The 27,938-nt window shown below is 45.7% G+C and overlaps 1 protein-coding gene and 1 non-coding gene across 19 annotated transcripts in view; one reads left to right on the forward strand and one right to left on the reverse strand.

Annotated features, from left to right (window-relative positions):
• The window catches only part of CDK12 (cyclin dependent kinase 12), a 110,528-nt gene that overhangs the window by 14,291 nt on the left and 68,299 nt on the right, over positions 1-27,938 (forward strand). For all 18 annotated transcript variants that reach the window (XR_007720090.1, XR_007720093.1, XR_007720094.1 and 15 more), the window contains 3 exons: positions 17,620-17,796; positions 20,008-20,147; positions 21,741-21,911. Coding sequence is in view for 3 of the 18 variants with exons in the window: in XM_050762539.1 (XP_050618496.1) it covers positions 17,620-17,796; positions 20,008-20,147; positions 21,741-21,911 (488 nt within the window). In the remaining 15 variants the exon portion in view is untranslated. The remainder of the gene's footprint in view (positions 1-17,619; positions 17,797-20,007; positions 20,148-21,740; positions 21,912-27,938) is intronic.
• Positions 8,215-8,319, reverse strand: LOC126939995 (U6 spliceosomal RNA). Its single transcript, XR_007720528.1, has one exon. It is a non-coding gene; the product is annotated as a U6 spliceosomal RNA (small nuclear RNA).

Below are 27,938 nucleotides of genomic sequence, written 5' to 3' on the forward strand. Positions count from 1 at the left end.
GAAATATGATGTGTAATGTTTCCTTTTTTTTTTTTTTTTTTTTTTTTGGCGTGACCAGACTGCCAAAATCTGATTTTTTATTTATTTATTTTTTCAGACGGAGTCTCTTACTGTTGCCCAGGCTGGAGTGCAATGGCGTGATCTCGGCTCACTGCAACCTCCTGGGTTCAAGCGATTCTCCTGCCTCAGCTCCTCTGAGTAGCTGGGATTACAGGCATGTGCCACCATGGCTGGCTAATTTTTGTAATTTTTAGTAGGGACAGGGTTTCACCATGTTGCCCAGGCTGGTCTCAAACTCCTGACCTTAAATGATCCTCCCACCTCGGCCTTCCGAAGTGCTGGGATTACAGGCGTGAGCCGCCACATCCAACCCAAAATGTGATTTTAAATAAAAATTCCACATACTCTTTCTAACATTAATAGGTATTTATAGACTGAGCTTTGTGGATGTAATCCCAGCACTTTGGGAGGCCATGGTGGGAGGATTGTTTAAGGCCAGGAGTTCAAAACCAGCCTGGACAACAACATAGTGAGACCCCATCTCTACAAAACATTTAAAAATTAGTTGGATGTGGTGGCAGGTACCTTTAGCCCTAGCTACTTGGGAGGCTGAGGCAGGAGGATCACTTGAGCCCAGGAGTTCAAGGCCGTGGTGAACTGTGATTGGGCTGCTGTACGCCAGCTTGTGAAAGAGACCTTGTCTTTAAAAAGAAAATTTTAATTAAAAAAATAATAATAACAAATTCTGCCACGTGATGAAAATTACAGAAGAGAAGGCGAGAACCTGAATTTTCTTTTTTTTTTTTTTTGAGACGGAGTCTCTCATTATTGCCCAGGCTGGAGTGCAGTGGCAATCTTGGCTCACTGCAAACTCTGCCTCTCAGGTTCAAGTGATAGAATCCAAGTGGCTGGGATTACAGGTGCCTGCCACCACGCCCAGCTAATTTTTTGTATTTTTAGTGGAGACGGGGTTTTACCATGTTGGCCAGGCTGGTCTGGAACTCCTGACCTCGTGATTCGCCCGCCTCGTCCTCCCAAAGTGCTGTGATTACAGGTGTGAGCCACTGCACCCAGAACCGAACCTCAAATTTATGTGAAAAAAATTAACTTGAGGTCCAAAATATAGATAGATAAAAGCCAAAGATAAAAAGATAAAAGCCATATTCTTTTTTTTTTTTTTTTTTTTTTTTTTTTTTTGAGACGGAGTCTCGCTCTGTCGCCCAGGCTGGAGTGCAGTGGCCAGATCTCAGCTCACTGCAAGCTCCGCCTCCCGGGTTCCCGCCATTCTCCTGCCTCAGCCTCCCGAGTAGCTGGGACCACAGGCGCCGCCACCTCGCCCGGCTAATTTTTTTTTTGTGTTTTTAGTAGAGACGGGGTTTCGCCGTGTTAGCCAGGATGGTCTCTATCTCCTGACCTTGTGATCCGCCCGTCTCGGCCTCCCAAAGTGCTGGGATTACAGGCTTGAGCCACCGCGCCCGGCCAAAAGCCATATTCTTATAGATGTGTTGGAAAAGGAAATAGTTGAGCATTATCCAAAGGGACCCTAGCCCTTTAGCTATAGGAACCTCATTTCAATACTTGTTTACATAGTGACTAGAACATTAATATGGGTAAGAATCTTGAATTTTTTTTTTTTACTTCAGAAAACTGTTTAGGAAACAAAAAGAATCTTGATTTTTTTTTTTTTCTTTTTTTTTTTGAGACAGATTCTCTCTCCATAGCCAGGCTGGAGTTCAGTGGCAAGATCTTGGCTCACTGCAACTTCCCAGGGTTCAAGCAATTCTCCTGCCTCAGCCTCCCAAGTAGCTGAGACCACAGGCACGTGCCACCACACCCAGCTAATTTTTGTGTTTTTTTTTTTTTTTGAGATGGAGTCTTGCTCTGTCCCCCAGGCTGGCGTGCAGTGGCCGGATCTCAGCTCGCTGCAAGCTCCGCCTCCGGGGTTTACGCCATTCTCCTGCCTCAGCCTCCCAAGTAGCTGGGACTACAGGCACCCGCCGCCTCCCCCGGCTAGTTTTTGTATTTTTTTTTTTTTTTTTGAGACAGAGTCTTGCTCTGTCGCCCAGGCTGGGGTACAGTGGCCGGATCTCAGCTCACTGCAAGCTCCGCCTCCCGGGTTTAGACCATTCTCCTGCCTCAGCCTCCCGAGTAGCTGGGACTACAGGCGCCCGCCACCTCGCCTGGCTAGTTTTATTGTATTTTTTAGTAGAGACGGGGTTTCACCGTGTTAGCCAGGATGGTCTCGATCTCCTGACCTCGTGATCCGCCCGTCTCGGCCTCCCAAAGTGCTGGGATTACAGGCTTGAGCCACCGCGCCCGGCGTTTTTTGTATTTTTTAGTAGAGACAGGGTTTCAGCAGGTTAGCCAGGATGGTCTCAATCTCGTGACCTCGTGATCTGCCCGTCTCGGCCTCCCAAAGTGCTGGGATTACAGGCTTGAGCCACCACGCCCAACCTCTTTTTTGTATTTTTAGTAGAGGTGAGGTTTCACTGTATTTCGGCTGGATGATCTCAACTCTTGATCTCGTGATCCATCTGCCTCGGCCTCCCAAAGTACTGGGATTACAGGTGTGAACCTCCGTGCCACACCTAATATTATTTTATTTGTTTATTTATTTTTTGAGATGGAATTTTTGCTCTTGTCACCCAAGCTGGAGTGCAGTGGTGCGATCTCAGCTGCATCCACCTCCTGGGTTCAAGCGATTCTCCTGCCTCAGCTTCCCAAGTAGCTGGGATTGCAGGTACCTGCTACCACACTCAACTAATTTTGTATTTTTAGTAGAGCCTGGGTTTCGCCTTGTTGGCCAGGCTGGTCAGGAACTCCTGACCTCAGGTGATCTGCCTGTCTTGGCCCCAGCAAAGTGCAGAGATTACAGGCATAAGACACTGTGCCTCGCCTTTTTTTTTTTTTTTTTTTTTTTTTTTTTTTTTGAGGCAGTTCTGCTCTGTCACCCAGGCTGGAGTGCATTGGGGTGATCTTGGCTCACTGCAACCTCCACCTCACAAGTTCAGGCGATTCTCCTGCCTTAGCCTCCTGAGTAGCTGGGATTACAGGCGCCCACCACCATGCCTGGCTAATTTGTGTATTTTTATTAGAGATGGGGTTTCACCATGTTGGTTACGAACTCCTGACCTTAAATGATCCACCTGCCTCGGGCTTCCAATGTGCTGGAATTACAGGTGTGAACCACAGGCCTGGCCGTAATCTAATTATTATTATTGTTATTATTATTTTTGAGACAGTCTTGCTCTGTTGCCTAGGCTGGAGTGCAGTGGCGCGATCTTGGCTCACCACAACCCCCACCTCCAGGGTTCAAGCGATTCTCCTGCCTCAGCCTCCTGAGTAGCTGGGACTACAGCTGTACATGGTGTGTGCCACCATGTCCGGCTAATTTTTGTAGTGGTGGTTTTTTTTTTTTTTTTTTTTGAGATGGAGTCTCTGTTTCCCAGGCTGGATTGTAGTGGTGCGATCTTGGCTCACCACAACCTCTGCCTCCCAGATTCAAGTGATTTTCCTGTCTCAGCCTCCCAAGTAGCTGGGACTATAGGCGCATGCCACCATGCCCGGCTAAGTTTTTTGTATTTTTAGTAGAGACGGAGTTTCACTATGGTGGTCAGGCTGGTCTCGAACTCTTGACCTTGTGATCCACCTGCCTTGGCCTCCCAAAGTGCTGGGATTACAGACATGAGCCACTGCGCCCAGCTAATTTTTGTATTTTTAGTAGAGACAGGGTTTCACTACCTTGACCAGGCTGATCTTGAACTCCTGACCTCAGGGTCTGTCCCTTGGCTTCCCAAAGTACTGGGATTACAGGTATGAGCCACTGCACCGGGCCGATCTAATTATTCTTAAACATGTTTTTTTTTTTTAGCCACCTCCTCCTCCAGCTCTTTTTTAAGAGACGGGGTCTTACTCTGTTGCCCAGGTTTGTCCCAAACTCCTCAACTCATGTTATCCTTCTACCTTGGCATACCTGAATGCTGGCATTACATGTGTGAGCTGCTGAGTTTGGCCATGATTTTTTTTTTTTTTTTGAAATGGATTCCCACTGTCACCCAAGCTAGAGTGCAGTGGCTCAATCTCAGCTCACTGCAACTTCTGCCTCTGGGGTTCACACGACTCTCCTGCCTCAGCCTCCCCAGTAGCTGGGACTGCAGGCACATGCCACCACACCCGGATAATTTTTTTGTATTTTTAGCAGAGACAGGGTTTCACAATGTCAGCCAGGCTGGTCCCGTCCCAAACTCCTGACCTCAGGTGATCCACCTGCCTTGGCCTCCCATAGTGCTGGGATTAGAAGCATGAGCCACTGTGCCCAAGCCTGGCCATGATTATTATCAGTTTTCTACATATAAATAAATTATTAAGGGTAGAAAAATGGAAATAGGCCAGGTGCTATGGTTTATTCCTATAATCCCAGCCTTTTGCGAGGCCAAGACAAGAGGATTACTTGAGCCCAGGTGCTTGAGACCAGTCTAGACTACATAGCCAGACCCTGTTGCTACCATTAAACAAAAAAAAAGGGCATGATAGCATGCATCTGTGGTCTGAGCTACTTGGGAGACTGAGGTGGGACGATTACTGGAGCTTGGAAGGTCGGAGCTACAGTGAGCCATGATCGCACCACTGCACTCTAGCCTGGATAACAGTGAGATGTATCAAAAAAAAAAAAAAAAAAAAAAAAAAAGAAGATGAGAGTGTCTTCCATGAGCAATTTTATTTATTTATTTTATTTATTTTTTTTGAGACGGAGTCTCGCTCTGTCGCCCAGGCTGGAGTGCAGTGGCCAGATCTCAGCTCACTGCAAGCTCCGCCTCCCGGGTTCCCGCCATTCTCCTGCCTCAGCCTCTCAAGTAGCTGGGACTACAGGCGCCCGCCACCTCGCCCGGCTAGTTTTTTGTATTTTTTAGTAGAGACGGGGTTTCACCGTGTTAGCCAGGATGGTCTCGATCTCCTGACCTTGTGATCCGCCCGTCTCGGCCTCCCAAAGTGCTGGGATTACAGGCTTGAGCCACCGCGCCCGGCCAGCAATTTTATTTTTTTATTTTAAATTCATGATGTGTTTCTGTTTCTATTTTGTGTGTGTGTGTGTGCTGATACATCCATGTACCAGTTGCTCCATATCCATGTACTAGCTGCTCCTATCTTTGACATGAGAAGTAATTTTTACGTAGGAAAACTTTTAAAAAAGAAATCTAAAAGTTTCATAAGGAACTCACTTATATTCTCTCTTTTATCTTCTCACCTGAGACTGCAGCAGCATGGATGTTGAGAATGTGACTTACACGTCTTTTTATTACCTACAGTACCTTATGGGTGAAATACAGAATGCAATTAGTAAATGTTGGTTATTTTAATTGATGGGTAAATAAAACTTCTAATGGAGCCAGGATCAGGGCTTGTGTGAAATGACAGTGGACATGTAAAATAAGTCAGTGTGCACATAAAGAACATAAAGCCTACATTAGAGGGTTTGTCTGCTTTTTTTTTTCCCCGAGACGGAGTCTTGCTCTGTTGCCCAGGCTGGAGTGCAGTGGCATGATCTCGGTTCACTGTAGTCTCCGCCTCTCATGTTCAAGCAATTCTCCTGCCTCAGCCTCCCAAGTAGCTGAGACTATAGATGGTCACCACCATGCCTGACTAATTTTTGTATTTTTAGTAGAGACAGGATCTCCACATGTTGGCCAGGCTGGTCTCAAATTCCTGACCTCAGGTGATCCACCCCCCTTGGCCTCCCAAAGTGCTGGGATTACAGGCATGAGTCACCGCACTGGCTTTTTTTTTTCTCCCCGAGATGGAGTTTTGCTCTTGTTGCCGAGGCTGAAGTGCAATGGCATGATCTCGGCTGACTGCAACCTCCACCTCCTGGGTTCAAGCGATTTTCCTGCCTCAGCTGCCTGAGTAGCTGGGGTTATAGGCCCCCGCCACCACGCCCAGCTAATTTTTATATTTTTAGTAGAGACGGGGTTTTACCATCTTGCCCATGCTGGTTGCGATCTCCAAACCTCATGTGATCCACATCTGGGCCTCCCAAAGTGCTGGGATTATAGGCATGAGCCACCGTGTCCAGCCTAGAGGATTTAGTGTCATTTTGGGAAAAGAATGAAACTTTACTTTTTTTTTGAGACAGAGTCTTACTTTGTTGTCCAGGCTGGAGTGCAGTGGTGTGATCTTGGCTCACTGCAACCTCCGTCTCTGAATCCCAAGCGATTCTCCTGCCTCAGCCTCCCGAGTAGCTAGGATTGCAGGCATGTACCACCATGCCCAGCTAAATTTTTTTTTTTTTTTTGAGACGGAGTTTTGTTAGTTGCCCAGGCTGGAGTACAATGGTGCAATCTCAGCTCACTGCAACCTCTGCCTCCTGGGTTCTAGCAATGCACCTTCCTCAGCCTCCCAAGTAGTTGGGATTCCAACTGATTTTTTGTATGTGTAGTAGAGACAGGGTTTCACCATGTTGGCCAGGCTGGTCTCGAACCCCTGATCTCTAGTGATCCACCTGCCTTTGCCTCCCAAAGTGCTGGGATTACAGGTGTGTGAGCTAGCACACCTAGCCGAAACTTTTCTTTCAAACATATATTTTGAGTAGGAGTGTACTAGTTCAGGTATCAAATACAGTAGTTAATTTAGCTAATGGTATTTCAAAAGCCTTTCTCATTTGTGGTCTACAATTCTTGTTTTCAAGAAGCAGGGCAGCCCACATCCAACATAGTACAGTCTACATGACCATAGCTATTAATGAATATATTCCTGCCTTAAGTAGATCATCTGTATACTTTTCTTAGAAATTTCAGTTAACCGGCTGGGAGTGGTGGCTCACTCCTGTAATCCCAGCACTTTGGGAGGCTGAGGCCAGCAGATCACCTGAGGTCGGGAGTTCGAGACCAGCCTGGCCAACGTGGAGAAACCCTATATCTACTAAAAATACAAAATTAGCAGGGTATGGTGGCACATGCCTGTAATCCCAGCTACTTGGGAGGCTGAGGCAGGAGAATCCCTTGAACTCGGGGGGCGGAGGTTGCAGTGAGCCAAAATCATGCCATTGCACTCCAGCATGGGCAACAAGAGCAAAACTCCTTCTCAAAAGAAAGAAATTTCAGTTAAACACATAGAATTTTTAAAATCATCTTTTCTTCTTTCTTTTTTTTTTTTTTTGTGACAGAATCTCACTGTCACCCAGGCTGGGGTACACTGGTGTGATCTTGCCTCACTGCAATCTTCACCTCCTGGCCTCAGCCTCCTGAGTAGCTGGGACTACAAGCACAATGCCTGGCTGGCTTTTTTTTTTTTTAATTTTTATTAGAGACCAAGTTTTGCCATGTTGCACAGGCTGGTCTCGAACTCCTGAGCTCAAGCAGTCTGCCCACCTTGGTCTTCCAAAGTGCTGGGATTGCATGTGTGAGCCACTGCGCCCAGCACTTCTGCTCTGCTTTTCTTTTTTCTTCTTCTTTTTTTTTTTTTGAAACAGAGTCTCGTCCTGTTGCCCAGGCTGGACTGCAGTGGCGCTATCTCGGCTCACTGCAACCTCCACCTCCCAGGTTCAAGCGAGTCTCCTGCCTCAGCCTCCCAAGTAGCTGGGATTACAGGCGCATGCCACCACGCCTGGCTAATTTTTTATATTTTTAGTGGAGATGGGGTTTCACCAGGTTGGCCAGGCTGTTCTCTTAACTCCTGACCTTATGATCTGCCTGCCTTGGCTACCCAAAGTGCTGGGATTACAGGTGTGAGCCACCGCACCTGGCTTTTTTTTTTTTTTTTTCGATACAGAGTTTCGCTTTTTATTGCCCAGGCTGGAGTGCAATGGTGTGATCTCTGCTCACTGCAACCTCTACCTCCTAGGTTCAACCAATTCTTCTGCCTCAGCCTCCTGAGTAGCTGGATTACAGACACGTGCCACCATGCCCCACTAATTTTGTGTTTTTAGTAGAGATGGGGTTTCACCATTTTGGCCAAGCTGGTCTGGAACTCCTGATCTCAGGTGATCCACCTGCCTCTGCCTCCCAGAGTGCTAGGATTACAGGCTTGAGTCACCTCACTTGGCCTTGCTCTGTTTTTCTAATAGCCTTGTTCATTTGGAGTGTACTGAACTTCAAGGGAGTCTACATTATTTTTAAAGGCTGTATCTCTGTAAGTTCAGTACACTCCAAATGAACCAGGATTTTCCTAGTAGAATGAGATGCTTGGTTTCCATTTTTTATGTACGTAACTAAACTTTTTTTTTTTAGGGAACACTTCACGAATTTGTGTCATCTTTGTGCAGGGGCCGTGATAATCTTTTCTGCATTGTTCCGGTTTTAGTGTATGTGCTGCCGAAGTGAACACTCAACAAAATTTTTTTTTGTTTTTCCGAGACAGAGTGTCTCACTGTCACCCAGGCTGGAGTGCAGTGGTATGAGCTCAGCTCACTGCAGCCTACGCCTCCCAGGTTCAAATGATTCTTGTGCCTCAGCCTCCCAAGTAGCCGGGATTACAGACATGTGCCTCCATGCCTGCTGATTTTTATATTTTTAGTGGAGAGGGGTTATGCCATGTTGGCCAGGCTGGTATCTAACTCTTGGCCTCAAACAATCCACCTGCCTCAGCCTTTCAAAGTGCTGGGATTACAGGTGAGATCCACTATGCTTGCCTCAACTAAATTTTTTTTTTTTTTTGAGGCAGAGTCTCACTCTGTCACCCAGGCTGGAATGCAGTGGCACGATCTCGGCTCACTGCAACCTCCTCCTCCTGGATTTAAGCGAATCTGCTGCCTCAGTCTCCCGAATAGCTGGGATTACAGGCTTGTGCCACCACGCATGGTCTGAGTTTTGTATTTTTAGTAGAGACAGTGTTTCACCATGTTGGTCAGGCTGGTCTTGAACTCCTGCCCTCAAGTGATCCACCCGCCTTGGCCTCCCAAAGTGCTGGCATTACAGGTGTGAGCCACCTTGCCCTGGCTCAACTAAATTTTTGATAAAAGTTTGTAAATAGCAGTGAAATCACTGTTTCTTTTCTTTTTTTTTTCTTTTTCAGAGACAAGTTTTCCCTTTGTCGCCCATGCTGGAGTTCAGTGGCCTGAGCATGGCTCACTGTAGCCTCTACTTGCTAGGCTGGAGCGATCCTTCCACCTCAGCCTCTCAAGTAGCTTGGACTACAGGCGTGTACCATCATGCCTGGCTAATTTTTGTACTTTTTTGTAGAGATGGAGTTTGACTGTGTTGTCCGGGCTAGTCTTGAACTTCTAGACACAAACAATACACCTGCCTTGGCCTCCTAAAGTGTTAGGATTACAGGCGTGAGCCACCATGCCTAGTCTGAAATCACGTTTTAAACAACCAACTTCAAGGGGAAGGAGATAAATGATCATGTTTAAAGTAGTTTACGCTGTTAAAATTGGCAAATTATCTATTGAAAAATTCAGTGTTTTTTTTTTTTTTTTGAGAGGCAGTTTCGCTCTGTCACCCAGGCTGGAGTGCAGTGGCGCGATCTCCGCTTACTGCAAGCTCCGCCGCCTCCCGGGTTCACGCCATTCTCCTGCCTCAGCCTCCCTAGAAGCTGGGACTGCAGGTGCCCACCACCACGCCTGGCTGATTGTTTTGTATTTTTAGTAGAGACGTGTTAGCCAGGATGGTCTCAATCTCCTGACCTCGTGATCCGCCCACCTCGGCCTCCCAAAGTGCTGGGATTATAGGCGTGAGCCACCGTGCCCGGCCCAATGTGTTTTAAATAGTTATAATTTATTTTTTATTTTTATTTTTTATATTTGAGGTAGATTCTCACTCATGATCCGCCTGCCTTGGCCTCCCAAAGTGCTGAGAGTACAAGCGTGAGCCACCACCCCTGGCCTAAATATTTATAAATTTTTTTTTTTTTTTTTTTTTTTTTTTTTGAGACAGAGTCTCGCTCTGCCGCCCAGGCTGGAGTGCAGTGGCGCGATCTCAGCTCACTGCAAGCTCCACCTCCTGGGTTCACGCCATTCTCCTGCCTCAGCCTCCCAAGTAGCTGGGACTACAGGCGCCCGCCACCTCGCCCGGCTAGTTTTTTTTTGTATTTTTTAGTAGAGACAGGGTTTCACCGTGTTAGCCAGGATGGTCTCGATCTCCTGACCTCATGATCCGCCCGTCTCGGCCTCCCAAAGTGCTGGGATTACAGGCTTGAGCCACCGCGCCCGGCCAATATTTACAAATTTTATATTTTTCTTTTTTTTTTTTTTTTTGAGACAGGATCTTGCTCTGTTGCCCAGGCTGGAGTGCAGTGGTGCGATCTTGGCTCACTGCAACCGCTGCCTCCAGGTTCAAGTGATTCTCATGCCTCAGCTTCCCAAGTGGCTGGGATTACAGGAACAAGCTACCACACTTGGCTAAGTTTTTGTATTCTTAGTAGAGACAGGGTTTCACCATGTTGGCCATGCTGGTCTCGAACTCTTGGCCTTAAGTGATATGCCTACCTCAGCATCCCAAAGAGCTGGGATTACAGGTGGTAGTCACCATTCCTGGTCTATATTCTTTTTTTTATTAACAGTATTTTTATTAGAAGTGTTTCCATTATACCCACAGATTCAGTTCTGTCATCACAGATTCCAAAATACTATTCATATTCTAAAAGTTGGGCAGTCCTAGAGCTTGGTAGGTTTTTAAATTACACATGTATTATGAAACCTAATTACCAAATGTGAATTTGTGTATAGGTATAAATAGGGAACTAGGAACTACTGATATGGATAGGGTATATCAGCGCTTCCTGGTAGTGACTTTTCAATTAATGACTGATGTATAGTATCTGCTCCCCTGTGATAGACTCATTTCGCATGTACCGCATGTCCTCAACCCTTTATAATACTGAGTGTCCTATGCTAAAGGTAATAATGTTAAGCATTGTAGTTTTGAGGCTGTCATTAAATTTTCAAGTTTCAAGGTTTTAAATTCCAACATTGGAATTTGTTGAAACAGGATTTGACCTCTATTCAAATTGTATATCCTGAACTGGTAGGACATAACCTATCAAACACTCATTCTGTCTTGAAATAAACATGCTAAAAATGTAGTATTTTAGAAGCAATGTACATTTTTCATACAGATTCAATATCCCTAATCCAAAAATCTAGAAATCCTCCAAAATCGGAAACATTCTGAGTGCTGACATGATACTCAAAGGAAATGCTCATTGGAGCTTTTCAGTATTTAGATTTTTGCATTGAGTATGCTCATCCAGTATAATGCAAATCATCCAAAATCTAAAACTTTTTAAAATTTGAAACACTCTGGTTTGAGGCATTTTGGATAAGGGAGTACCTAACCTGTATTAGCACTTTATTTGAACTCATAAAGTAAACATTGGAGAAAACAAAACCTAAATATGAAACACAGACTGGCTGGTCATGGTGGCTGATGCCTGTGATCCCAGCACTTTAGGAGGCCAAGGCTGGAGGATTGCTTCAGGTAGGAGTTTGAGACCAGAGTCTGGGCGTCCCATTTTTTTTTTTTTTTTTTTTTTTTTTTTTTTTTTTTTTTTGCGGGGAGACAGTCTTACCGTGTCGCCAGGCTGGAGTGCAGTGGCTCGATCTCGGCTCACTGTATTCTCCACTTCCCAGGTTCAGGGAAGTGGAGAATACTCAGCCTCCTGAGTAGCTGGGACTACAGGCGGGTGCCACCACACCTGGCTAATTTTTTTTTGTATTTTAGTAGAGACAGGGTTTCACCATGTTGGCCAGGATGGTCTTGATCTTCTGACCTCATGACCCCCCGTCTCGGCCTCCCAAAGTGCTGGGACTATAGGCGTGAGCCCCTGTGCCTGGCCCCTGTCTCTTAAAAAAAAAAAAAAAAAGGGCCGGGCGCGGTGGCTCAAGCCTGTAATCCCAGCACTTTGGGAGGCCGAGACGGGCGGATCACAAGGTCAGGAGGTCGAGACCATCCTGGCTGACACGGCGAAACCCCGTCTCTACTAAAAACACAAAAAAAATTAGCTGGGCGAGGTGGCGGCGCCTGTGGTCCCAGCTACTCGGGAGGCTGAGGCAGGAGAATGGCGGGAACCCGGGAGGCGGAGCTTGCAGTGAGCTGAGATCTGGCCACTGCACTCCAGCCTGGGCGACAGAGCAAGACTCCGTCTCAAAAAAAAAAAAAAAAAAAAAAAAATTAGCCAGCTTGGTTGTGTGCACCTGTAGTCTCAGCTACTTGAAATGTTGTGGTGGGTGAATCACTTGAGCCTCGAGGCTGCGGTGAGCCATGATTGCACCACTGCAGTCCAGCTTGGGTGACAGAGCAAGATCTTGTCTCCAAACAAACAGACAAAAAGCCATAGACTGAATTTATTTGCAATGATGATGAGATAATTAAAATACCTTAATTTTTCTTTTTTTCTTTTTCTTTTTTTTTTTTTTGAGACAGAGTCTCGCTCTGTCGCCCAGGCTGGAGTGCAGTGGGGTGATCTTGGCTCACTGCAACCTCTGCCTCCTGGGTTGAAGCAATTCTCCTTCCTCAGTCTCCCGAGTAGCTGGGATTTCAGGCGTGCACCATGCCCAGCTAATTTGTGTATTTTTAGTAGAGATGCGGTTTCACCATGTTGGCCAGGCTGGTCTTGAACTCCTGACTTCAGGTGATCTGCCTGCCTTGACCTTCCAGAGTGCTGGGACTACAGATGTGAGCCCCTGCACCCTGCCTCTGTGTGTGTGTGTGTGTGTGTGTGTGTGTGTGTGTGTGTGTGAGAAAAACAGAGTCTTGCTCTGTCACTTAGACTGGAGTGCAGTGGTACGATCATGGCTCACTGCAACCTTGACCTCCCTCCCTGGCTCAAGTGATCCTCCCACCTCAGCCTCCATAGTAGCTGGGACGAGAAGTGCATGCCACCAGGCCCAGCTAACTTTATTTTTTTTAGAGATAAGGTCTCACTGTGCTGCTCAGGCTGGTCTTGAACTCCTGGGCTCTTGGAATCTTCCTTTCTTGGCTCCCAAAGTAATGGGATTACAGGCATGAGTCACCTTGCTCAGCCTGATTTCTCTTGTTCTTCTAGTGAAGCCAAACCAAGAAGAAATCTATTTTGAATAATGAGAAATTGAGATTTGTAAAGAATATTCTGACAGTGGTTGAGAAATTACAATTTTTTTTCCCTCAACATCTTAAAAATTAGAATAATTTAAAAACTCTGTGTTGGCCGGGCATGGTGGCTCTTGTCTGTAATCCCAGCACTCTGAGAGGCTGAGGTGGGTGGATCACGAGGTCGGGAGTTCGAGTCCAACCTGGCCAATATGGTGAAACACCCCCCCTCCCGTCTCTACTAAAAATACAAAAAAACTAGCCGGGCGTGTTGGCACACGCCTGTAGTCCCAGCTACTTGGGAGGCTGAGGCGGGAGAATCTCTTGGACCCAGGAGGCAGAGGTTGCAGTGAGCCGAGATTGCACCACTGTACTCCAGCCTGGGCAATAGAGGGAGACTCCGTCTCAAAAAAAAAAAAAAAAAAAAAAAAAAAATTTATATTACATTGTGATTCAAAGAGTTTTCTGGTAATGAGCTTTGTTCCTAGGATGGAAAAATCTGAGTGCACATTATAATAATGTTGCATGTTTATCTGTCTGAAACTTTATTAACAGAAAGTTTCAGATGATCATTTTACACTCCATTGACTACCCCAGTTCTGGTTGATGTGGTACAAACTAACCTATATTGTATTGTATTCTGTCTGATTTACAAGGGATTAAAACGATAAAAATTGGCAGGAGTCAATAGCCGTTGAGATTTATGTTCTTGTATTTTGACTAAATGACATTCTTTTATGGAAAGTATTTAAAATTTCACACAAGGGGCAACAGTATTCTTTAAAAAGATACATTGCAAGAGATAGATCTTTGTGATCTAGGAAATATTCATGCAAAGCACCAATGTTTTCCTTTATAACTACTTGTCATAAAAATAGAGAAGATTCCCTGTGGTTAAGGTTCTCAGATCTTTTTCAACCGTCTGATACTGTGAAGGAATAGAGAAGACCTATGTGGCCTGATTTTATTTGTAGACATGAGTTAGTCTGTTATACTAGAGATGTCTTATTTTTTCTGAGGATGTGCATGGCACAATTTTTTTTTTTTGAGAGAGAGTCTTGCCCTGTCACCCAGGCTGGAATGCAATGGCATGATCTTGGATTACTGCAACCTTGACCTCCCCAGTTCAAGTGATTCTCATGTCTCACAATAGCTGGAACTACAGGCACATGCCACCATGCCCAGCTAATTTGTTTGTTTGTTTGTTTTTGAGATGGAGTCTCACTCTGTCGCCCAGGCTGGAGTGTAGTGGCACCATCTCGGCTCACTACAAGCTCCGCCTCCCGAGTTCACGCCGTTCTCCTGCCTCAGCCTCCCTAGTAGCTGGGACTACAGGCGCCTGCCACCGTGCCCAGCTAATATTTTTTTGTATTTTTAGTAGAGACGGGCTTTCACCGTGGTCTCAATCTCCTGACCTCGTGATCCGCCTACCTCGGCCTCCCAAAGTGCTGGAATTATAGGCATGAGCCACCGAGCCCAGCCCAATTTTTGTATTTTAATAGAGACGAGGTTTCACCATGTTGGCCAGATTGGTCTTGAACTCCTGGGCTCAACTGATCGGCCTGCCTTGGCTGCCCGAAGTGTTGGGATTATGGGCGTGAGCCACCACATCCAGCTCTTGGCACAAAATTTGTCTATCACTTATTTTTATTTATTTATTTATTTTTTTATTTTTTTTTTTATTTTTTTTTTTTGAGACGAGTCTCGCTCTGTCGCCCAGGCTGGAGTGCAGTGGCCGGATCTCAGCTCACTGCAAGCTCCGCCTCCCGGGTTCGGGCCATTCTCCTGTCTCAGCCTCCTGAGTAGCTGGGACTACAGGCGCCCGCCACCTCGCCCGGCTAGTTTTTTGTATTTTTTAGTAGAGACGGGGTTTCACCGGGTTAGCCAGGATGGTCTCCATCTCCTGACCTAGTGATCTGCCTGTCTCGGCCTCCCAAAGTGCTGGGATTACAGGCTTGAGCCACCGCGCCCGGCCGTCTATCACTTATTAATAAATTGAGATAGGCAAAAAATTGTATCTGGGCCATACGTGGTAGGAGGCGAGGCAAGAGGACCACTTGGGGAGGTCCAGGAGTTTGTGACTAGCCTGGGCAATATGGCAAGACCTTGTCTCTACAAAAAATTTTAAAAATCAGCTTGGTGTGGTGGTATGTGCCGTGGTCCCAGTTTCTTAGGAGGCTAAGCTGGAACTGTTGCTTGAGCATGGGAAATTGAGGCTGCAGTGAGCCATGATTGTGTCATTGCATTCCAGCCTGGGCAACAAAGTGAGTCCCTGTCTCAAAAAAAACAGGATTGAAAACTGACTCTTCTGATCTATTCCTGGAAAGCTATCTTTTTACAAAATCCCACTGACTACTATAATTTGCTGATTATTATGAGAGGCTTCTGCCACCGTGTGGCTTAATAATTCTGAAATAGTTGCTTGGACCCTTTCTCCTTAGATATTTAGTTTGATGATATCTATTTTGGCTGGTCAGAGAGGCTTGCTGTCTGCTTTGAAGTGAACAGAATGATTCAGTATATTTTTCATTAGTTTTGACTTACAGCTTAGCTATATTTCTATTTTTTTTGTAAATATCTTCAATAATTTATATTTCTTACAGGCAAAGCATTCTAAAATACTATTTCTTTTTGCCAAGGTTTTTGTACCTCTTTAGCAATAGAATAGTATTAAATTGTTGAGCTCTTCTTGTTTGTTATTTAAATCTTTGCTAAAATGTAGAGTAAATTCAATGAACTCCATGAGTTGCAGTGATACTTTGTGAATTTAAGATGATTACTTCCTGCATTTTATTTCTATTTTTAAATTTTTTATATTTTGAGACAGAGCCTCCCTTTGTTGCCCAGGGTGGAGTGCAATGGCATGGTGATGGCTTACTGTAGCTTTGACTTCCTGGGCTCAAATGATGCTCCCACCTCAGGACTGCCCGTCACCATCTGCCCCCAAGTAGCTGGAACCACACACATATACCACCATGCCCAGCTAATTCTTTTTGAGACAGAGTCTTGATGTCACCCAGACCGGAGTGTAGTCATGCAATCTTGGCTCACTGCATCTTCCCCCTCCTAGGCTTAAGCAATTCTCCTGCCTCAGCCTCTCGAGTAGCTGGGATTACAAGGCACACAACACCACACCTGGTTTTTTTTTTTTTTTTTTTTTTTTTTGAGATGGAGTCTCACTCTGTCTCTTCGGCTGGAGTGCAGTGGTGTGATCTCAGCTCACTGCAACCTCTGCCCCTGGGGTTCAAGCACTTCTGCCTCAGCCTCCTGAGTAGCTGAGAGTACAGGTGCACACCGCCACGCCTGGCTAAATTTTGTATTTTATTAGAGACTGGGTTTCACTGTGTTGCCCAGGCTGGTCTCTTAACTCCTGAGTTCAGGCAGTCTCCCCACCTCGGCCTCCCAAAGTGCTAGCTAGGATTATAGGCGTGAGCCACCGTGCCTGGCCAATTTTTGTGTTTTTAGTAGAGACGGTTTCACCAGGCTGAGCAGGCGGATCTTCAACTCTTGACCTCAAGTGATCTGCCCGCCTCAGCCTCTCAAAGTGCTAGGATTACAGGCGTGAGCCTGTTCTAATTTTTTTTTTTTTGAGACGAGTTTCGCACTGTCGCCTGGGCTGGAGTGCAATGGCACGATCTTGGCTCACTGGAACCTCTGCCTCCCAGATTCAAGCAATTCTCCTGCCTCAGCCTCCTGAGTAGCTGGGATTACAGGCACTTGCTACCATACCCGGCTAATTTTTTGTAGTTTTAGTAGAGATGGGGTTTCCCTATGTTGGCCAGTCTGGTCTCGAACTCTTTACCTCATGATCTGCCTGCCTCAGCCTCCCAAAGTGCTGGGATTACAGGCGCAAGCCACCGTGCCCAGCCTAATTTTTTTTTTTTTTTAATTCTTTGTAGTGATAGCGTCTCACTGTGTTTTCCAGGGTGGTCTCAAACTCCTGGCCTCAAGCAGTCCTCGTGTCTCAGCCTCCCAAAGTGCTGGGATCACAGGGGTGAGCCACCATGCCAAGGTGAATTTTATTTCATCTTGATAAAAATCTGAATAAAATCTTAGGAACGATATATTAAGAGTTTGATGAAGGGAACTGCAAGTAATATCACAAATAAAATGATCGTTTCTTTAATATACTATAGATTTCTTTTTATAAAATTTATCTCAGCTGGGCACGGTGGCCCACGCCTGTAATCCCAGCATTTTGGGAGGCCGAGGCGGGTGGATTAATTGGGACCAGGAGTTCAAGAGCAGCCTGGCAAACATGGTGAAACCCCATCTCTACTAAAAATACAAAAATTAGTTGGGCGTGGTGGCACATGCCTGTAATCCCAGCTACTTGGGAAGCTGAGGTAGGAGAATCGCTTGAACCCGGCAGGCAGAGGTTGTAGTGAGCCAAGATCACACCACTGCATTCCAGCCTGGGTGACAGTGATACTCTGTCTCAAAAAAAAAAAAAAAAAAAGTATCTTTAGTTGTGGTAAATTATATTTTTTAATGTTACAGGTCTTTTTCTTTAAAAATGAGATGTAATCTTTTAGTAACCAGGCATTATGATCTTTGAAAATTTTTATTTGCATATCTTTAATTGTAATTTTGTCATCTCTTCCCCTTTATTGTTTAGTCCAAAAGAAACTCTTCCTTCAAAACCTGTGAAGAAAGAGAAGGAACAGAGGACGCGTCACCTACTCACAGACCTCCCTCTCCCTCCAGAGCTCCCTGGTGGAGATCTGTCTCCCCCAGACTCTCCAGAACCAAAGGCAATCACACCACCTCAGCAACCATATAAAAAGAGACCAAAGTAAGTTTTTGGAGGAATCTATCTTTCATGATAGTTTTCTCCCTTCCTTTTGAACTAAATCTCTCATGTTTCTTCTATAACCTATACCAGTAAGATCATAGAAGTTTGGTCCCAAAGTATACCTTTTATTTTATTTTAGTGGACAGAAGCCTTCCTTGGAGACCCAGGTCATTCATCTGTGCCCTCAGATACCCAACTCTGTTTTTAGAACAACAGAAAATTCCCAAATCCAGATATACTAAGAACATTTATGTCATTATGTCTTTTTTATTCATAATATTTAGAGTACTGAGGAAGAATAAAAGCTTTTTAAATTCAGGATGTGTCAATCATGTACACATTAATGAAAAATTAATAGATGTGGGATTTTTTTTCTGAAAGCATATAAATTGTCATGCCATAAATAGAGTATAATCTGGGTCTAATCTTCTGATTGTTAGCATTTCTCTCTTAATAATAAAAATAGTTATTTATTGAGCACGTATTATTGTCATAGTTTTATATATATATATTTTTGAGACGGAGTTGCGTTCTTTGTTGCCCAGGCTGGAATGCAGTGGTGCTGTCTCTGCTCATCACAACCTCCGCCTCCCTGGTTCAAGCGATTCTCCTGCCTCAGCCTCCCGAATAGCTGGGATTATGGGCACACGCCACCACACCAGGCTAATTTTTGTATTTTTAGCAGAGTTGGGGGTTTCACCATGTTGGCCAGGCTGGTCTCGAACTCCTGACCTCAGGTGATCCACCGCCTTGGCCTCCCAAAGTGCTGGGATTATAGGCATGAGCCGCCGTGTCTGGCCTTATATTTTCATAGTAGCCTTAGCATGTAGCGATTAATTTCCCATTTTATAGTTGAAGCCATACCTGAGAGAGGTGAGAAAGTAAGCAATCTGTTATTTAAGCTTATGTCTTCCTAAAGCTATAGCCTTGTGCCTTAGACACTGTGAGAGACTGTGTATTTTTTTTTTTTTTTTTTTTTGAGACCGAGTCTCACTCTGTCACCCAGGCTGGAGTGCAGTGGTGCGATCTTGCTCACTGTATCCTCTGCCTCCTGGATTCAAGCAATTCTCCTGCCTCAGAGTAGCTGGAGTACAGGTGTACACCACCACACCTGGATAATTTTTGTATTTTTAGTGGAGATGGGTTTCACCTTCTTGGTCAGACTGGTCTTGAACTTCTGACCTCGTGATCCACCTGCCTCAGTCTGCTAAAGTACTGGGATTACAGGCAGGAGCCACTGAGCCCGGCTTGTTTATGTATTTTATGTTAGGTTTTTATTTATTATTTATTTATTTATTATTTATTTATTTATTTTTGAGACAGAGTCTCACTCTGTTGCCCAGGCTATTGCCCAGGAGTGCAGTGGCGCAATCTCTGTTGCCCAGGAGTGCAGTGGCGCAAACTCCACTCACTGCAACCTCCGCCTCCCAGGTTCAAGCGATTCTTCTGCCTCTGTCTACCAGGTAGCTGGGACTACAGGCGCCCACCACCATGGCCGACTGCGTCTTTATATATTTCATATCGTTTAATTTCTGACTTTTTAGTAAAAAATATATAAAAGATACTCCACAGGAGTGGCTGGGTGCGGTGGCTCACGCTTGTAATCCCAGCACTTTGGGAGGCCGAGGTGGGCGGATCATAGGGTCAAGAGATCGAGACCATCTTGGCCAACATGGTGAAACCCCATCTCTACTGAAAATACAAAAATTAGCTGGGCGTTGTGGCGCCTGCCTGTAGAGTACTAAGGAAGAATAAAAGCTTTTTAAATTCAGCTCGTGACAGAGCAAGACTCCATCTCAAAAAAAAAAAAAAAAGATACAGGAGTTAGTGAAATCATCATAAAAGAATCCTTTTTCTTTGACTAGATTTCATTTTCTTTTTTTTTGAGTTGGAGTCTCGCTCTGTCACCCAGGCTGGAGTGCAGTGGCATGACCTGGGCTCACTGTCACCTCCGCCTCTTGGGTTCAAGCAATTCTCCTGCCTCAGCCTCCTGAGTAGCTGGGACTACAGGCACCCGCCACCACGCCCGGCTAATTTTTTGTATATTCAGTAGAGACGGGGTTTCACCGTGTTAGCCAGGGTGGTCTCGATCTCCTCACCTCGTGATCTGCCTGCCTCGGTCTCCCAAAGTGCTGGGATTACAGGCGTGAGCCTCCGCGCCAGGCCAACTTCATTTTCTTAAATAACTGTTTTGTTGTTTTTCCTTTTTAGAATTTGTTGTCCTCGTTATGGAGAAAGAAGACAAACAGAAAGCGACTGGGGGAAACGCTGTGTGGACAAGTTTGACATTATTGGGATTATTGGAGAAGGAACCTATGGCCAAGTATATAAAGCCAAGGACAAAGACACCGGTAAATATTGCCACAAAATTTTAGATGTCAGAATGTTAACAATTTAGCATTCCTAATATCTTAAGTGGACTTAGCAAAAGTAAATTCTGACGTGTTTTTTTTTTTTTTTTTTTTTTTTTTGGAGGCGGACTCTTGCTCTGTCCCCCAGGCTGTAGTGCAGTGGTGTGATCTCACTGCAAGCTCCGCCTCCCGGGTTCACGCCATTCTCCTGCCTCAGCCTCCTGAGTAACTGGGATTACAGACCATGTGCAACCACACCTGACTAATTTTTGTTGTTTTTAGTAGAGACAAGGTTTCACTATGTCATCCAGGCTGGTCTTGAACTCCTGACCTCAAGCAGTCTGTCTGCCTCGGCCTCCCAAAGTGCTGGGATTGTAGGTGTGAGCTGGGATTATAGGTGTGAGCGCTGGGCCTTGTTTTATTTTTATTTTTTGATACAGAGTCTTGCACTGTCATCCAGGCTAGAGTGCAGTGGGTCAGTCTCTGCTCACTGGAGGCTCTGCCTCCTGGGTTCAAGTGATACCCCTGCGTCAGCCTCCTGAGTAGCTGACATTATAGGCACATGCCACCAAGCCCAGCTAATTTCTGTATTTTTAGTAGAGATGGAGTTTTACCATGTTGGCCAGGCTTGAACTCCAGGCTGGTCTCAAACTCCTAACCTGAAATGATCCACCCACCTCAGCCTCCCTAAGTGCTGGGATTACAGGCGTGAGCCACCATGCTTGGCCAAATTTTTAGTTCTAATTTTGTCTCCAAAAGTTAATTGAGTAGATCAAAGGTTTCCAAAAGAATACTATAATTATAACTTTTAAAACTCTCCAGCTGGGTGCGGTGACTCATGCCTATAATTTCAGCACTTTGGGAGGCCAGGTGGGCAGATCACAAGGTCAGGAGATTGAGACCATCCTGGCTAACGTGGTGAAACCCCCGTGTCTACTAAAAATAGAAAAAATTAGCTGGGCATGGTGCCACACGCCTGTAGTCCCAGCTACTCAGGAGGCGGAGGCAGGAGAATCACTTGAACCTAGGAGGCGGAGGTTGCAGTGAGCGGAGGTCACGCCACTGCACTGCAGCCTGGGTGACAGAGCAAGACTGTCTCCAAAAAAAGAAAAAATCCATATCTTAAGATAAAATTAAAACCAAGAAAGGGAATATAGAATTTCCTTTTTTGTTTTTTTATTGAGAAGGAGTCATCCTGTCACCCAGGGTAGAGTGCAATGATGTGATCTCGGCTCACTGCAACCTCTGCTCACTGCAACCTCTGCCTCCTGCGTTCAAGCGATTCTCCTGTCTCAGCCTCCCGAGTACCTGGGATTACAGGCGTCCACCACCATGCCCGGCTAATTTTTGTATTTTAGTAGAGACGGGATTTCACCACGTTGGCTAGGCTGGTCTCGAATTCCTGACCTCAGGTGATCCGCCCACCTGCTGGGATTACAGGTGTGAGCCACTGCGCCCAGCCTAGAGTTTACTTTTTAAAGGTGTATAAGTATCTCGTGTGTAAGCATTAAAGTAAGCACTAAGTTTATTGCTGGTTCACAATAGTGGCCAAAAATGCTCATTGGTAATAACAGTTTACATTTGTTTCGGCAGGAGAACTAGTGGCTCTGAAGAAGGTGAGACTAGACAATGAGAAAGAGGGCTTCCCAATCACAGCCATTCGTGAAATCAAAATTCTTCGTCAGTTAATCCACCGAAGTGTTGTTAACATGAAGGAAATTGTCACAGATAAACAAGATGCACTGGATTTCAAGAAGGATAAAGGTACCAGCAAAGAATCACATTTTTACAGGGTAGACTGGTTCAATCTTTGCCTTTCTTTTTTCTTTCTTTCTTTCTTATTTATTTATTTATTGTCAGACAGAGTCTCACAGTGTCGCCCAGGCTGGATTGCAGTCGTGCGGTGTTGGCTCACTGCAACCTCTGCCTCTCAGGTTTAAGTGATTCTTGTGCCTCAGCCCCCAAGTAGCAGGGATTACAGGCATGCGCCATCATGCCAGGTTTATTTTTGTATATTTCGTTAAGGGGGGGTTTCGCTATGTTGGTCAAGCTGGTCTCAAACTCCTGACCTCAGGTGATCCGCCCACCTTGGCCCCCCAAAGTGCTGGGATTACAGGAGTGAGCTACCATGCCTGGCCTCGTGTGTGTGTGTGTGTGTGTTTTTTTTTTAAATTATAAAATAATAAGTGAATGAATGGATATGATGCATGTATGCCTTTGGTGGAAAAACTGAAAACATAGAAGAAAAAGAAGATGGTAGTAGTTTATCTCCTATTTTCTCCCTATATGCTACCGCCATCCATGGGAAACCACTGAAGTATTAATACATTTTGGTATATTTGCTTTTAGTTTTTTTTTTTTTTTTTTTTTTTTTGAGACAGAGTTTCACTCTCTCACCCAGGCTGGAGTGCATTGGCTCTGTCTTGGCTTACTGCAACCTCCACTTCCCAGGTTCAAGCGATTCTCTTCCCTCAGCCTCAGCCTCAGCCTCCCAGGTAGCTGGGTAGCTGGGATTACAGGCACGTGCCACCACTCCCAGCTAATTTTTATAATTTTAGTAGAGACCAGGTTTCACCATGTTGACCAGGCTGGTCTCGAACTCCCGACCTCAGGCAATCATCCGCCTCAGCCTGCCAAAGAGCCGGGATTACAAGGGTGAGCCACCACACTCAGCCCTGCTTTTAGTACTTTGAAAGCCCTGCTTTTTAGTACTTTATGCCATATCTACTGTATTTAACAAAGCTAAGATCAAAGGTTATTTAGTGTTGTATAATAACCAATTATTATAAAGGTTATTTAGTGTTGTCATAAGCAATTTCTCATATCATTAACACATTTTAATGGCTATGCATAAACATGAACCCAAATTTACCAGTCCCTGTTGAGCAATTAGTTGCCAATTTTCAATTAAAAAAAAAATAATAGGCCAGGTGCAGTGACTCACCCCTGTAATCCCAACACTTTGGGAGGCCGAGTCGGGTTGATCACCTGAGGTCAGGAGTTCGAGACCAGCCTGGCCAAGATGTTGAAACCCCATCTCTACTAAAAATACAATATTTAGCTGGGCATGGTGGCAAGCACCTGTAATCTTCAGCTGCTTGGGAGGCTGAGGCAGGAGAATCATTTGAACCCGGTAGGCGGAGGTTGCAGTGAGTCGAGATCACGCCATTGCACTCCAGCCTGGGTGACAAGAGCAAAACTCTGTCTCAAAAAAAAAAAAACCCCAAAAACATAATAGCAATGCCTTGAGTATCTTTCTGCATAAATCTTTGCATTATGATTTATTTTCATTGTTTTTTTTTGTTTTTTTTTTTTTTTTGAGACGGAGTCTCGCTCTGTCGCCCAGGCTGGAGTGCAGTGGCGCGATCTCGGCTCACTGCAAGCTCCGCCTCCCGGGTTCACGCCATTCTCCTGCCTCAGCCTCCCGAGTAGCTGGGACTACAGGCGCCCACAACCGCGCCCGGCTAATTTTTTGTTTTTTTAGTAGAGACGGGGTTTCACCGTGGTCTCGATCTCCTGACCTTGTGATCCGCCCGCCTCGGCCTCCCAAAGTGCTGGGATTACAGGCGTGAGCCACCGCGCCCGGCCTTATTTTCATTGTATAGCATTTTTGATGTAAGAGTTATTTGGTCAAATGGATTTTCATATTTAATGTCAGATTCCTTTTAAGAAAAATAGTATGTCCAGTGGGTGTCCATCTCAGTGTATCATCCGCAACATTGAGTATATCTTTTTTTTTTTAAATTTTGAGAAGGAGTCTCACTCTGTCGCCCAGGCTCAAGTGCAGTGATGCGGTACAGCGACAAAATCTTGGCTCACTGCAACCTCCGCCTCCTGGGTTCAAGTGATTCTCCTGCCTCAGCCTTTGGAGTAGGTGGGATTACAGGCACACGCCACCACTACCGGCTAATTTTTGTATTTTTATTAGAGACAAGGTTTCGCCATTTGGCTGGGATGGTCTCAAACTCCTGACCCCAGGTGATCGCCCACCTCGGCCTCCCAAAGTGCTGGGATTACAGGCGTGAGCCAGTGTACCCGGCCAAGTATATCTTTTTAAAAAATTGTCATCTGGGTTAGGTGTGGTTGCTCATGCCTATAATCCCAGTACTTTGGGAGGCCAATGCAGGTGGATCACCTGAAGTCAGGAGTTTGAGACAAGCCTGGCCAACGTGGTGAAACCCCTCTCTACTAAAAATGCAAAAATTCACTGGGCATGGTGCTGGGCACTTTTAATCCCAGCTACTGGGAAGGTTGAGGCAGGAGAATTGCTTGAACCCGGGAGGTAGAGGTTGCAGTGAGCCGAGATAGTGTCGCTGTACTTGAGCCTGGGCAACAGATCAAGACCCTGTCTCCAAAAAAAAAATTGTCATCTGGATAGGTTAAGTATGATATTATTTTATATATTATTTTAATTTAATTTTTATTTTTTGAGACAGAGTCTTAGTGTGTCACCCAGGCTGGAGTACAGTGGTGATCATAGCTCATTACATCCTCAACCTCTAGGCTCAAGTGATTCTCCATGCCTCAGCCTCCTGATTAGCTGAGACAACAGGCATGCACCACCACATCCAGCTGATTTTTTATATTTTTAGTAGAAACGGGATCTCTCTATGTTGCCCAGGCAGGTCTCTAACTCCTGGGCTCAAGCGGTCTGCTCACCTTAGCCTCCTAAAGTGCTGGGATTACAGACACCGCACCCAGCCAATGTCACTTTGGATTATATTCCTAATATTTTGGGTTTTCTCTGTGTTACTACTTTTACTTTCTCTCCCTCTCTCTTTCTCTCTTTTTTTGTTTTTTGAGACAGAATCTTGCTCTGTCACCCAGGCTGCAGTGCAGTGACATGATCACAGCTCACGGTAACTGAACTCCTGGGTTCAAGTGATCCTCCTGACTCACCCTCCCAAGTAACTAGGACTAGACAGCACTCCTGGCTGATTTTTAAAAATTTTGGTAGAAACAGGATTTTGCTGTATTGCCCAGCCTGGTCTTTTTTTTTTTTTTTTTTGAGACAGAGTCTCGCTCTGTCACCCAGGCTGGAGTGCAGTGGCATGATCTCTGCTCACTGCAAGCTCCACCTCCCAGGTTCACGCCATTCTCCTGCCTCAGCCTTCCGAGTAGCTGGGACTACAGGCGCCCACCACCACGCCTGGCTCATTTTTTTGTATTTTCAGTAGAGACGGGGTTTCACTGTGTCAGCTAGGATGGTCTTGATCTCCTGACCTTGTGATCTTCCCGTCTTGGCCTCCCATAGTGCGGGATTACAGGCGTGAGCCACCGCGCCCGGCCATACTTCTTTTTTTTTCGTTTTTTGTAGACGGAATCTTGCTTTCTCACCCAGGCTAGAGTACATTGGTGCAATCACAGCTTATTGTAGCCTCGAACTCCTGGGCTCATATGATTCTCTTGCTTCGGCCTCCCGAGTGTCCAGGAATACAGGCAAGCACCATCACACCTAGCTAATTTATAAATTTTTTTGTGGAGATGGTGTCTCACTATTTTGCCCAGTCTGGTTTCCAAAGCTCAGGCAATCCTCTCACCTCAGCTCCTCAAAATGTGGGGATTACAGGCATAAGTCACTGAACACAGCCCCAAATTTAAGGGATTGAATTCGTTGATTCATTTTTCTCTCAATTTTTAAATACTACGATTTTATTTTTTTCCTTTCTTTTTTTTGAGATGGAATCTTGCTCTTTTTGCCCAGGCTGGAGTGCAGTGCCGCTGTCTTGGCTCACTGCAACCTCTGCCTCCCAGGTTCAAGCAATTCTCATGCCTCAGCCTCCCTGAGTAGTTGGAATTACAGGTGCATGCCACCACGCCCAGGTAATTTTTGTATTTTTGGCAGTTAGGGTTTCACCATGTTGGCCAAGCTTGTCTCGAACTCCTGACCTCAAGTGATCTGCCCACCTTGGCCTCCGAAAGTGCCGGGATTACAGGCATGAACCCAGCCTCTTTTTTTTTTTTTTTTTCTTGAGATGGAGTTTTGCTCTTGTTGCCTGGGCTGAAGTGCAATGGTGCAGTCTTGGCTCACTGCAACCTCTGCCTCCTGGGTTCAAGCGATTCTCCTGCCTTAGCCTCCCGTGTAGCTGGAATTATAGGCGCCTGCCATCATGCCTGGCTAATTTTTGTATTTTTTTTTAGTAGAGATGGGGTTTCACCATGTTGGCCAGGTTGGTCTCGAACTCCTGACCTCAGGCAGTCCTCCTGCCTTGGCCTCCCAAAGTGCTGGAATTATAGGCGTGAGCCACCATGCCCGGCCAGTACTATGAATTTCACTAATAATTTGTAATACATTTATTATGCTGTCCCTGGCATATTGAGTCCTGTTAACTTGTATAAAAACCTTTACAAAATAGTCATCAATAATATGTAACTAATGGGCATGGTTGTGTTACAAATGCAACTTCATTTACAGCAACAAGCAGCAGGCTGGCTCTGGTCTAAGGTCTGTAATTTGCTAACTGACTTAGGTCCTTAAAGTCTAATAAGACAGGCTGAGCACAGTGATTTATGCCTCTAACCTCAGCACTTTGGGATGTTGGGATGGAAGGATTGCCTGAGCCGAAGAGTTAGAGACCAACCTGGGTACCATAGCAAGACCCTGTCTCTACAAAAAGTGAAAAACATTAACTGGGTGTGGCGGCGTGTGCCTGTATTCCCAGCTACATGAGAGGCTGAGGTGGAAGATTTGCTTGAGCCCAGGAGTTTGAGGCTGTAGTGAGCCATGATCATGCCACTGCGCTCCATCCTGGGCAACAGAATGAGACTCTGTCTCAAAAAAAGATAGAAAAAGGCTGAGTGTGGTAGCTGACGCCTGTAATCCAAACACTTTGGGAAGCCCAGGTGGGCGGATCACCTGAGGTCGGGAGTTTGAGACCAGCCTGACCAACATGGTGAAATCTTGTCTCTACTCAAAATATAAAAATTAACCGGGACTTGGTGGCGCATGCTTGTAATCCCAGCTACACGGGAAGCTGAGGCAGGAGAATGGCTTGAACCCAGGAGACAGAGGTTGCAGTGAGCTGAGATAGTGCCACCGCACTCCAGCATGGGTGGCAGAGTGAGAGTCTGTCTTAAAAAAACAGCCTAGTAGTGCAACCCGATCAGGACAGTTGCCCCCACGAAGAGGTGAGTAGGCCATACAGTACTAGACTAGGAATCAGAAGATTAATTCCTTTTTTTTTTTTTTTTTTTTTGAGAAGGAGTCTGGCTCTGTCGCCCAGGCTGGAGTGCAGTGGCGCGATCTCGGCTCACTGCAAGCTCCGCCTCCCAGGTTCCCACCATTCTCCTGCCTCAGCCTCCGCAAGTAGCTGTGACTGAAGGTGCCCGCCACCACGTCTAGCTTATTTTTTGTATTTTTAGTAGAGATGGGGTTTCACTGTGTTAGCCAGGATGGTCTTGATCTCCTGACCTCGTGATCCGCCCATCTCGGCCTCCCAAAGTGCTGGGATTACAGGTGTGAGCCACCACGCCCGGCCTTTTTTTTTTTTTTTTTTTTTTTTGAGAAGGAGTCTTGCTTTGTTACCCAGGCTGGAATGCAGTGGCACCATCTTAGCTCACTGCAACCTCCAGCTCCTGGGTTCAAGTGATTCTCCCACCTCAGCCTCCCAAGTAGCTGGGATTATAGGCACGTGCCACCCATGCCCAACTAATTTTTGTATTTTTTTTTTAGTCGAAATGGGGTTTCACCATGTTGGGCAGGCTGGTGTTGAACTCATGACCTCAAGTGACCCGCCCTCCTCGGCCTCCCAAAGTGCTGAGATTACAGGCATCTGCCACCGCGCCCAGCCA

This window comes from Macaca thibetana, chromosome 16 (genome assembly GCF_024542745.1).
Source record: "Macaca thibetana thibetana isolate TM-01 chromosome 16, ASM2454274v1, whole genome shotgun sequence".
Taxonomy (NCBI): domain Eukaryota; kingdom Metazoa; phylum Chordata; class Mammalia; order Primates; family Cercopithecidae; genus Macaca; species Macaca thibetana.